Raw genomic sequence first — 12,454 nt, forward strand, 5'->3', positions numbered from 1 at the left:
TTCATAATGTTCTTTAATTTTTTTTGTACTCTAAAACAAAAATGTTTTATTCATATTTTTTTAAGGATAGTTTGTAACAGGGGCGTTTCTAGGATCTGACCTTTGGGGGGGCTCTGCCCCCAAGAAGCTGCTGACATCCATTCTTGACACAGAATTATTAGGCTATTGAATTTAATCCAGCTTTTAAATTTCTAAGAAAAGCCAAAGATTTTTCATAAAAGCATTCAATATATAACAAGAATGTGTGATAATCCAACCATGATCTATGCACAAGTTCCATTGACATACAATCTTACCACTATGTCAGCTATTTGACCAGGTGAGAGTCTAACATCATCTTAAACCTATGATGTATAATATTAATGATTAAGGATGAACAATGGTCACCTTTTCTCCAAAATTAGTGAATGTAAACTGAGGAGAAGGCTCAGTTTACCACAGCTGCCTATTATATTGTGTCTCACCATTTTTGGCGTATTAAGGGATAAAAGACCATATTGAACTTTAGGCCATTTTTGGGCTATTTCTAAAAGCCTATGCCTTCTAAATGTGATGTAGTACAGCGTAAATATGATATGGAATTATGTGCTGTCCATGACATGGAGGAAGGTAGTTTGCCTCAATACATACCACTTTTCCACCAAAAAGAACCTGGTGCTAGTTCAGTGCCAGTGCTACAGCCAGTGCTTAACTGGTTCCAGACTGGTGCCTCCAAAGAACTGGTTTGTTTTTCCATAGGCCGGGAGCCAAGCTAGGGATGCGTCATTACGTCATCGTAAAACGTGATCACGTGACTGGGTCTGGCGCGGGAGACGCTCACCCAGAAGCAAGCACCGCACTTGTGTTTACAGCCTATAATGTAATCCACAGGCAAAAAACACAAATATGGGTTTTTATATGACATAAGTACAAACATAATGTATGGATAGTCTGTAAACAGATAATTAGTGAGGTCAGCAGAACAGTACTGTTACCCAAGTTAATGTGAGACATAGGATAACACCAACAAAATGAACTTTCTGCATTTCAAATGGGTTTATTCATACTGAAGTAAAAAAAAAAAAAAATATATATATATATATATATATATATATATATATATATATATATGTATATATGGACTCAAATAAAAAAAGGCTTCAAAAACTTTACAAAAGGGAAGAAGAATCCAGGTGCTGCTGCTGTGAATCTGCCTCCTCATCCATGGACAACAGCTGTAAAGAACTAAACAAAGAAACCGTGCATTAATTGGACATGTTCTCCATAATGTGGACAAGAGCCCTGTCAACTGGAACACAGTTCTGTTAACTATTGTTAGAACCAGAACCCTGTCTACTGGAACACAGTTCTGTTAACTACTGTTAGAACCAGAACCCTGTCTACTGGAACACAGTTCAGTTAACTACTGTTAGAACCAGAACCCTGTCTACTGGAACACAGTTCAGTTAACTACTGTTAGAACCAGAACCCTGTCTACTGGAACACAGTTCTGTTAACTATTGTTAGAACCAGAACCCTGTCTACTGGAACACAGTTCTGTTAACTACTGTTAGAACCAGAACCCTGTCTACTGGAACACGGTTCTGTTAACTACTGTTAGAACCAGAACCCTGTCTACTGGAACACGGTTCTGTTAACTACTGTTAGAACCAGAACCCTGTCTACTGGAACACAGTTCAGTTCACTACTGGGTTCAGTTCTGACTTTTATGAACCCACCGAGGAAACAGCGTTTCAGAGAAAACACAGAAATGTTATTGTTAGCTTGTTGTTAGCATACCAGGAGCTAGCGTTTAATGTCCGTAGCATTTGCAGCTCGCTTTAATCTCTAAAGTGGACTTTTTGTGAGCCATTAACCATGCGTTTAAGAAACAAAACTTACCAGTATCATTTGCCGCTGTTGGAACAACAGACTGGTCCACAGTCCAAAGCCTCCAGTCCGTGTCTGCTGTGTCCCAGTTCAGTGCACCGGTAGTCGGATTCACCGGACTGTCCCTCAAACCCAGTCCAGCTGGTCCAAATGTGGGATTCTTTTCGGCCGGCTGTCAGGTCCCGCTTTAGCCTAGCTCACAGTTGGTGCCTGCCTGGAACTGGTTTGGCCAGTGCTTGGGCGGTGGAAACACAAAGAACTGGTGCTAAGTGAGAGGCTCCGGCCCCGAACCAGTTTGGATAGTGATGTGACGTTCACGAACGAATCAAATTTTTTGAACGGCTCTTTGAAATGAACGATGGGAACCGAGTCTTTATAAAGAGCCGTTCACTTTTTTTTTAAGGAGGGAGTGTCCGATTGCCTGTCAGTTTAGGGAGGGGGAGACACGTGGCTGGAGGAGATTGTTCAGCAGAAAAAAAGAGTGCTTGCGCACTGCGCATGTCTCATGGCAAGAAGTTAGCAAAAAAAACAACAGTTAGAAGCGCGAGGTGAGCATACAGGAGGAGGCGGAGCTGGAGGACTGGAGGAAACTGGAGAGAAGTTTGAGAGTGAGTGAGCACCTGTGAGTAATGAGCCAAAGAAACATGGTATTTCATAAGAAAATGTTTTATTTTCTTCTTCATTTTTAGGCTACAGACTAGTCCACATAATGTACCGTGATGTTTTTATTCCAATTCCAGCATTTGCCTAATGTCACCTCTCATGTCATGTATTTAGCCCACACATTTGAACTAACTATTCTTTTTTACCGTAAGATAACATTTACTGCCGCACCAGTTAAACACCTTTAAAATGTAATGTCAATCATCACATGTAGCCTATTTAGTCATTAAAACATTGGTGTTTCAAAATAATGCAAAAAAACATAAAAGAGCCAGTCTTTTGAACGGCTCTTTTCAGTGAACGGCTCCCTTCAAAGAACCAAAAGTCCATCATTAAGTCTGGAGGGCAATGGGTACGTGCGCTACAATGGTAGATGAGTGCAAGCAAGGTTGCAGGGAAAACGTGGACTGGATTTTCAGTGATGTGGGCGTACGCTATTTGGACAAGTGGAATGGACTGGATAACGACGCACTGAAGGGGCTCTGTACCTTCCACTATGAAGTGAAGGGAAACTGACAGATTTATGATCATATTTAAGTCAATAATGACAGGTTATATGATTATTTATTTAAACTTATATTCTGGCCACATTATATTGAATTTTTTGGAACTTTTTGTAAATAAATAAATAAATAAAAGCACCAAATCATTGAGGGGGGCTTAAGCCCTCCTAAAATAGGCCTAGTGACGCCACTGGTTTGTAAATGTAAACAGTTTCAATGTAATTGTATTTATTTTTTAACTCTAAACAGAAAAAAGTTTGGAGTTGACATTATTATTATTATTATTATTATTATTATTATTATTATTATTATTATTATGTCATTACTACTGGTGCTATTTCTGATTATATTGGTCAGTATGTAGCCCCCACCCCCACCCCCACCCCCACCCCCCCGAGGTAAAATGAGTCGGACAGGCCGGATCTAGACTGTTCCGGACTCCTGGGTAAACCTGTGTGAGTAGTCCAGAGTAGAGGAAGCCACAGCCCATGTTTGGAAATGTCCCTGGGGCGCAGCTGCAGCCGGAGCAGCTCCAGTCTGACGGACAAGTGGTGAGCGCACAGGGGTTTCTCTCGGGGACGGATCGTAGCAATAATAACAATAATTATAATCTTTAAGAAAAAAAAAAAATCTCTCCTCATCATGGCTCAAGCGAAAATACAGACGAAAATGAACGAAGCTTGCGGCAAGTTCAGCAGAACCCTGTCCATGGCAGACCGGTCTGGGAGACTCCTGGAAAGTTTGGATCAGCTGGAACTGAGGTACAGGCCGGACCATGTGGCTTACATACTGTACATTGCGGACCTGATTGAGGACATGCACTTTCACATTTATAGTAAACTAATAGAAAATCCTTATTGTGGATTAAATGATGCATCTGTAGTCTGTTCCTTTTATTCATAAATGGTGCATGTGGATGATCCTTTATGTGGTCCATAGTCTACCATCAGTCCAATATAAGTCCATTAGATTTTGCAGTTAAAGCCTTGTGGTTGAATGGATGTTTTTAAGTGGTCATGTACTGTCTCTGTCTGTCAGGGTGGAGGCATTACGAGAAGCGGCATCGGCCATGGAGCAGGAAAGGGAGTGCATCCTGGAAATGATTCAGTCCATTCAAGGCAGTCAAGAAATGCATAACATCTGTGCTGGTGAGACTATGACTGGATGTGAAAACAGGATTATTATTATTATTATTATTATTATTATTGTTAAGAAAACCACTCCATGGCTTTTGGGTTTACAGTAAAACAACAGTTATCTCCTGTAGGAGTAACTGTCTTTTCATTCCTGCTCTGACTTCAGTCTGACATTGTTTTCCAGTGAGGTTATATTTCACAGTGTTGGGGTGGTGTGTGCAAGAATCCCTGTAGATTACAAAGGAAGCAGAAAATGTGATACTGCTTTTCCACTCCACCCCCGAAGAAGCTCTCATTCTATGTATTGAAGCCAGTTTTTTTCCCCTGAAGACATTTAGTTTTGCAGAATATGCACTATCTTTATGAACAGGATGGAAAAGAATCCACGTTTCTACCCTAGAGATACAGACATTGTTTGCCGAACATGTAAAGTGTATGATTTTCTGCTCATTTAACTCATAAAGACCAAAACCATCTACTGATCTGAAATGTTTAACCCTTTCATGCATATTGGTCACTACAGTGGACAGCTATTCTACATCTGTTCTCTAATATATTCATGGGTTTTGTTGTTTTAGTTTGATATAAGTTAACACAGTGGACACTTTTGCCCCATCTCATACACTGACATTCATACCAGTACTATAATTTTTCTGTTCTTGATAAACCTGATCTGCAGTAACATGTTTGAGTGTAAATCATTTGCTAATAAAAATTGCACATATGATAAAATGTGAGAAAACATCAGATTAGCTGCATTAAAAATGTTTTGATTTTGTATATCACTTTCTGATATTCAAAAATTAAACACATGGTGTTCAGTGGAGTGGACATTTTTGGAACTCCACAAAAAATTATGAAGGTAGATTTGTTTCTTTATTGCTTTAACCAAAAAAATATTTTTATTTAAATTTTTTTTTTAAAAAATCAATAAAAAAAAATCACTTCAAAGAAAAAAAGTGTTCAAATGCAATTTTTTGGATTGTAATTTTTTATTTTTTTTTGCATTCACTTTTATTTTATTGAATTTTTTTTTTGTTGTTGAAGCAATAAAGAAACAAATCTACCTTCATAAAAAAACAGGTTTATTAAAAAAAATCAATTGCATTGCTTTTTCATGCCTAAAGAGAAATAAAAACACTCAGGAAAAAAATATCAACTAAGGTTCTCATAATTCATGCATGAAATGGTTAATAACTTATGATCCACTAATCCTATCAATACATTTAAATAACTGGTATAAAATACTGTTTGTCATCTTTTCATGGTCATCAGATATGACCCATTTGGGCGTTCAGAAGCTCAGTAGTGAACGTGGAAACACTGTCATCTTCTACAACGTTGATTCACCAGCAAAACCCATGGAGTTGGATCAATGACAGTGGATGGAGACACTGGGTTTATGTTCAGTTAATGATAGATTTTGCTGAAAAAGTCACTTTTTGTTCAGTTGTCTCTGTTTTTGTTATAATAACCCTCATCTTTAATCTGGGATTTTATGAACATCTATATGATCAGTGAATTAAATATAGGACAATACCCATTGTGGTTACCTGAGTGCAATTACTGTGAAATTTAAGCTATTGAAGGAGAATAGTCACTAAAAGGACGAACGATCTTTGTTCCACGATCCAAGGCTTTTCATGTTTGGGACTCGTTTGCCTTGTGGGCTGGTGAAGTGCATCTTCTGGACTCAAAACAAAAACTGGAATTACATTTGTCTCTTTTTTACCAATGTTGATCTGCTGGTGAATTTACCTGTTCATTCCAAATAAAGATACAATCATCTTTAAAATATATAGGAAAATACATGATGTTCACTGAAAAAACACAAAATACACAGGATTATGCCATAATAAGTTGTGATAAATCACTTAAGAAAAGTTAAACATAGAGAAAATAATATTTTGGAATTGTCACAAAAGTAACACTGGGTCTTTATGGGTTAAAACACAAGAAGATTAAGAATCTGCAGCTCTAACACATTTTGATTGAAAACCAGTTGAACTGAAGGGCAACATCCCAGCATGCAACAGTACAAGTTCATTAACCTCTGACGCTGTGTGTTTATGGACAAACTCCATATGATTAGGACAAAGGTCAAGATCTGAAACCTAAACATCCCTCTTGTGTGGCCTCATTAAACCCATTTGCTTCAGTGGATTGTATAAGTGTTAATATTACAGGGTGGGGAAGCAAAATTTACAATGAACATTTAGTTGTTTTTTTCTCAGCAGGCACTACGTCAATTGTTTTGAAACCAAACATATATTGATGTCATAATCATACCTAACACTATTATCCATACCTTTTCAGAAACTTTTGCCCATATCAGTAATCAGGAAAGCAAACGTCAAAGAGTGTGTGATTTGCTGAATGCACTCGTCACACCAAAAGAGATTTCAAAAATAGTTGGAGTGTCCATAAAGACTGTTTATAATGTAAAGAAGAGAATGACTATGAGCAAAACTATTACGAGAAAGTCTGGAAGTGGAGGAAGCAACAAAAAACGTACCAAAGCTTTTATTAAAGCTCTCAAATCCAAAATCCTAAAGGATCCAACCAAATCCATAAGAAAAATGGCAATTGAACTTGAGGTAGACAACAAGACCGTTAGAAATGCAGTAAAATATGATTTGAAGTTAAAATCTTACACAAGAACACCAAAACACTTGTTGACAACAGCAACAAATCCAACTTTAGCAGTTTTTGGGAATCATGTTTATGGCCGCCTTCTAGCCCAGATCTAAACCCTCTGTATTATGCTATTTGGGGCGTTTTAGAACATGCTACCAATAGAACATCACACAGCAATGTCGACTTTCTTAAAGATACTATTAAAGAAGAATGGGAGAAGTTGTCACCTGAATATTTCAGGAACACTTGCGCAAGTTTCAGGAAGCGTGTGAAGGCAGTTATTGAGAAAGAAGGAGGACACATAGAATAAAAACATTTTCTATTATGTCAATTTTCTTGTGGCAAATAAATTCTCATGACTTTCAATAAACTAAGTGGTCATACACTGTCTTTCAATCCCTGCCTCAAAATATTGTAAATTTTGCTTCCCCACCCTGTATATCCTTTATTTAAAACAGGTGAAAACCTCATTAACCCATAAAGACCCAGAGGTACTTATGTGGTTGTGCCCAAATGGATTTTTCTCTATAGTTAACCTTTCTTAAGTGATTTATCACCATTTATTGTAATATTATCCTCTGTATTTCAAATTTTTTCAGTGAAAATAATTTATTTTCCGATATTTAATTCCCTGATCATGTAGATGTTTATAAAAGCTCAGAGTAAATTCAAAGGTTATTATATCAAGTCAGAAGAAAAATAGGAAAAATTTACTTTTTCCGCAAAAATATCATTGATTAAACATAAAAACAAGTGTCTCCATCTACTGTCATTGATCCAACTCCATGGGTTTTACTGGTGAATCAATGTTGACGTGACGGTGTTTCCATGGTAACTATGGAGGCTCTGAAGATCCAAATGGGTCATATCTGGTGACCATGAAAAGATGATAAACTGCATTTTACACCAATTATTTACATGTATTGACAGGATTAATGGATCAACAGGTATTAAACTGTTTAGATCAGTAGATGATTTTGGTCGAAGAAGGGATGGTGTATCAAAAAGTAATTTGTAGAATGTCCTGAGAGTGCTATTATTGGGCGCTGTTATTTATTAAATCATCTAACATTGCTTTTTTTCCCCCTTGTTTTTCATTATGAAGGAGAAAAAGAAGAGCTAACTTTAACTGCAAACCGCTTAATGGGCCGAACTCTATCTGTGGAGATCTCCATCGGCACCATCAGAAGCTCCCAGCAGGAGGAGGCGCTGAAGAAGGCCACATCTATCATAGACGAAATAGTTAAGAAGTTACTAGACGACATGGAGGGCAGTCGACAGCGGCTGCTGGCTTTACACGCTGCTTGTGTAACAGAAGCGCCGCCGGTCCCCATAGACCAGAAGTTTCAGGCCGTGGTGATCAGCTGTGCACTGGAGGACCAGAAGAGGATCAAACGGAGGCTGGAGACTTTATTGAGGAATGTGGAAAATGCTGAAAAGAACATCAAGATTATGGATCACCAAAAACTGGAGGATCCAAAAGCCAATGGCGGTTATTAAGATACAGAATGTAAAATGTGTTTTTAACGCCACTAACCTCACAAGAACTATTGTAACCCTGTACTAATTTAACATGTAGCAGCCTTTGTGGAAAAAATGACGGTAATATTCTACCTTAGGGCCAAAAAGCTAGTGCATCTCCTAAACACTTGTACTTCCACAAATATTCAATGACCTCACCAGGGAAACCATATGAAACTAGAAAAGCACCTGGAGAGCGCAGACCTCCACCAAGGCAGATCAGTGTCACCCCCTCGCCCATCACAACCGAAATTTAATTTAATTATTTGTTCCTTGTGTCAGTATCAACAGTTCCTGAAAATTTCATCCAAATCTGTCCATAACTTTTTGAGTTATCTTGCTAACAGACAGACGAACAAACAAAAAATCTGCCCCCCACCCCGATCACCGGCAAAATTTTATCATTTGTTCCTTGTGCCAGTATCAACATTTCCTGAAAATTTCATGAAAATCCGTCCATAACTTCTTGAGTTATCTTAATGAAACACTTGGTGGAGGTAAAAAAAAAAAAAAGTCAATCTGGTCATATACTGTATTAGTTTTCCCTTTAAATTACATCCACTTAGCCTAGTCATGACAAGCCCTTCTTTTTGTATTTATCTACTTAATGACTTTTCTCACACACATCACTGTGAGGAAGGAGATACTCCCACAGTGTGTCAGAGTCTTAGGTTTATTGGAAAAATACAGTTTGACATTTTCTGTAAATTGCACTTCAGTACTAGCACAAACTAGAAAAGCACTCGGAGAGCACAGACCTCCAGTGTGTGCCCCCCCCCCCCCCCCCCCCCCCCCAATCACCACCAAAATTTAATAATTTGTTCCTTGTGCCATTATCAACATTTCCTGAAAATGTCATCAAAATCCTTCCATAACTTTTTGAGTTACAGACAAACCCAGATGAAAACATAACCTCCTTGGCGGCGGTAATAATAGATATGTTGAGCTTGTAGGATTTTTTCTAATTTGGACAAAAGAACAAAGGAGATCACTGTTAAAGTACTTATTTGTTTCATTGTGGCACCTTTTCTATCAGCATGTGTTCCGGATTTGTAATGTGCATACACTACCTCTTTTTGTGAAGGCGACACAAATCACATTAAGCTATGGATTTTACTTAATGTTTGCACAAAACAGTTTTTAGATTTAGGTAATGTGATAATAAAGATTTAACAAAATATGTGAAATGCGAATGTCAGGTGTGCTTGTTGTAAAATCCTCACTTTGTATTTGATTTTCTGTAACTATTATAATTTGTTGAATTTAAGTAGAATGTGAATGAGAAGGATTTGAGTCCTTTGTTGGATTAAGTTCACAGGTCACAGGCACAAAAGCTTCTAGAATAAAGAAACACAGTCAAACTTTACCAAATCTGGGTTACTAATGAGGAAATTTAAGTCAGAAGTATTGGTTGGATATAATTTTTAAGATACAGTAATGGGTCAAAATATGAAATTATTAATGAGAGAATGGGTTTTACTCAAAAGTACTAGAGAACTGCTTGTACTATTACTGGTATGGGTACATCAAAACAGTATGTGCACATTAGAATACACTTTTCAGATTTCTTCTAGGTAAAGAGCTATAAATCTATTACATAAACATACAGAAACCTACATGTGATAATACTGTATCATATCTTGAATACATCAGTCAACCTGGATTTTTGTCATTTATTTTCTTTATTATTTATTTTATAGATAATCAGCAGATGCACCTCCCCCAAAAAAATAACAAGTGGTGCCAGGCACGACAAACCCCAACCCTCGCACATATCGTAGCTTATTTTGGCATCAGTCCAGCTGATGTCATCATGTCTATGCCTGTGCTGATGTCAGCATATCAACTGCCTCTATATATGTGCCAAGTCTGAAGTAAATTGAAACAAAATTTGTTTTTATAGACATTTGAAATTTCACTCATTATACGTAAATGGGAGAAGAATGTTTTTTTTTTAATCCATAAAAAAATTTGAACTTTGACCTACTTTTCCCCAAAACGTAACCACTTGTATTCTGGGTCACTGGCAATCTATAAACCCAATTTGGTATGAATTCAACCAACAGTTTTGCTGCTACAGACGTGAAATTTTGCCCATTATAAGAAAATGGGAAATTTTTTTTTTTTTTTAGAAATTCATAAAAAATTGTCAAAAAAAAAAAAAAAAAAAAAAATTGAATATCAGCCCTGTGATGAACTGGCAACATGTCCAAGGTGTACCCAACTTTTGCCCATAAGTAGCTGGGATAGGCTCCAAGCAACCCCCGTGACCCCAGTGAGGATAAAGCGGGTTCAGAAAATGAATGAATGAATAAAAAATTGAAACTTTGACCTACTTTTCCCAAAATATAACCACATTTATTCTGGATCACTGGCAATCTATAACCCCAGTTTGGTATGAATTGAACCAATAGTTCTGCTGCTACAGGGTGGGGAAACAAAATTTACAATGAACATTTAGTTGTTTTTTCTCAGCAGGCACTACGTCAGTTGTTTTGAAACCAAACATATATTGATGTCATAATCATACCTAACACTATTATCCATAACTTTTCAGAAACTTTTGCCCATATGAGTAATCAGGAAAGCAAATGTCAAAGAGTGTGTGATTTGCTGAATGCACTCGTCACACCAAAGGAGATTTCAAAAATAGTTGGAGTGTCCATAAAGACTGTTTATAATGGAAAGAAGAGAATGACTATGAGCAAAACTATTACGAGAAAGTCTGGAAGATACTATTAAAGAAGAATGGGAGAAGTTGTCACCCGAATATTTGAGGAACACTTGAGCAAGTTTCAGGAAACGTGTGAAGGCAGTTATTGAGAAAGAAGGAGGACACATAGAATAAAAACATTTTCTATTATGTCAATTTTCTTGTGGCAAATAAATTCTCATGACTTTCAATAAACTAATTGGTCATACACTGTCTTTCAATCCCTGCCGCAAAATATTGTAAATTTTGCTTCCCCACCCTGTAGAGTGTTAATGAACAAACGAAATGAACCAAAAACAATACCCATATATACCAATAACCAGTAAGATGAATGCACTCGTACAGGAAAGAGCACCAGTCATTTCAAATGAGACACAAGATGCCGAAGAAAAAAGTAAACTTTTATTTATGTCAGATTACCACAAATTTTTCCTCCAAACCATAAATATCAGGTGCACAGCTGCGTGGCACACTTCAACTTCTGATACATTTGTAAGTGATGAAACAAAAATCCAACAATTTGTTGTCTTTGTCAAAGATCGAAAGCATACTTTTGTCGCTTTTTCTATCAGAATGTGTGAAGCTGGTTTATGAAGTCACGTGAAAAACTAGAGTAAGACACAAAAGATTATAACAACACCTGAGTGACAGCACATAAGAATGGTTAGCTTTAACTTCTGATATTTCTGCGTCTTTGAGATTAATTATATGCCATCTTACCGATAAAGTGCACTAAATTCATTCAGTCAGAAAGCAAACGTAAACACCATGTTACAAATAAAAGAAGGCGTGAGAATTATTTACAGATGTGCTCTCTATGCAGTTCTATGTAAAAAGGAATAAGGAAGTGATAAGTGGCGGTCAGTGGAAGAGAATGTAAACATGGACAAGGCATTGTGGCGTTGCAACCATGGTTGGACATTCACTGATGTAGAAGAAAAAAAAAAAAAGGCTTGCATGCAGTACAGTTACACCCTCCCTGTATTTTTACAACCAAACGAGAGCTTGAAATGTGACCCCCAATGACCAGGCAGGGAACATTTTTAAGCACCAGTTGGGACTTTAACATAAGACTGTGAAATGAAAAGAATGAACCAATCAGTAAACGATAAGTGTTCCCATTCAAAACATGCATACGATACACACTCCCAAATGTCTTATTTTCTAATATCATGGAAAACGATAAAACTATTAACAGGAAATGTTACATATTAGATATAAGACTTTGTGCTTGTTTGATGTCCGAGTAATCAGTGAAGAGAAATAAAGTAAGTATGTTAAAAAAGGCTGCATTCAGACAAGGCAATAACACACTTTACACTCACTGTCAGGACTGAACGACAAGTTTGGGGATGATTTAGAATACCTCCCTGTAGTGTTAAGTAACTGAACTGTCTTGCATATTCAGGCGA

The 12,454-nt window shown here is 37.2% G+C and overlaps 1 protein-coding gene across 1 annotated transcript; it reads left to right on the forward strand.

Annotated features, from left to right (window-relative positions):
* The first annotated feature begins 3,454 nt into the window (after nt 1-3,454).
* On the forward strand, nt 3,455-8,506 carry bag2 (BCL2 associated athanogene 2). The gene is made up of 3 exons (XM_030155198.1): nt 3,455-3,796; nt 4,074-4,183; nt 7,914-8,506. The coding sequence occupies exons 1-3, from the start codon at nt 3,678-3,680 to the stop codon at nt 8,306-8,308; spliced, it is 624 nt and encodes a 207-aa protein (XP_030011058.1). The 5' UTR covers nt 3,455-3,677; the 3' UTR covers nt 8,309-8,506.
* The last annotated feature ends 3,948 nt before the right edge of the window (nt 8,507-12,454 follow it).

Source organism: Sphaeramia orbicularis, chromosome 15, assembly GCF_902148855.1.
Source record: "Sphaeramia orbicularis chromosome 15, fSphaOr1.1, whole genome shotgun sequence".
Lineage (NCBI taxonomy): Eukaryota > Metazoa > Chordata > Actinopteri > Kurtiformes > Apogonidae > Sphaeramia > Sphaeramia orbicularis.

What these genes read in the sequence shown, in the direction of transcription:
- bag2 (XM_030155198.1), top strand. Translation starts at nt 3,678, where the DNA reads ATGGCTCAAGCGAAAATACAGACGAAAATGAACGAAGCTTGCGGCAAG. An exon ending in TTGGATCAGCTGGAACTGAG is followed by an intron (nt 3,797 to 4,073) that starts GTACAGGCCGGA and finishes TCTGTCTGTCAG; the next exon opens with GGTGGAGGCATTACGAGAAG. An exon ending in AATGCATAACATCTGTGCTG is followed by an intron (nt 4,184 to 7,913) that starts GTGAGACTATGA and finishes TTCATTATGAAG; the next exon opens with GAGAAAAAGAAGAGCTAACT.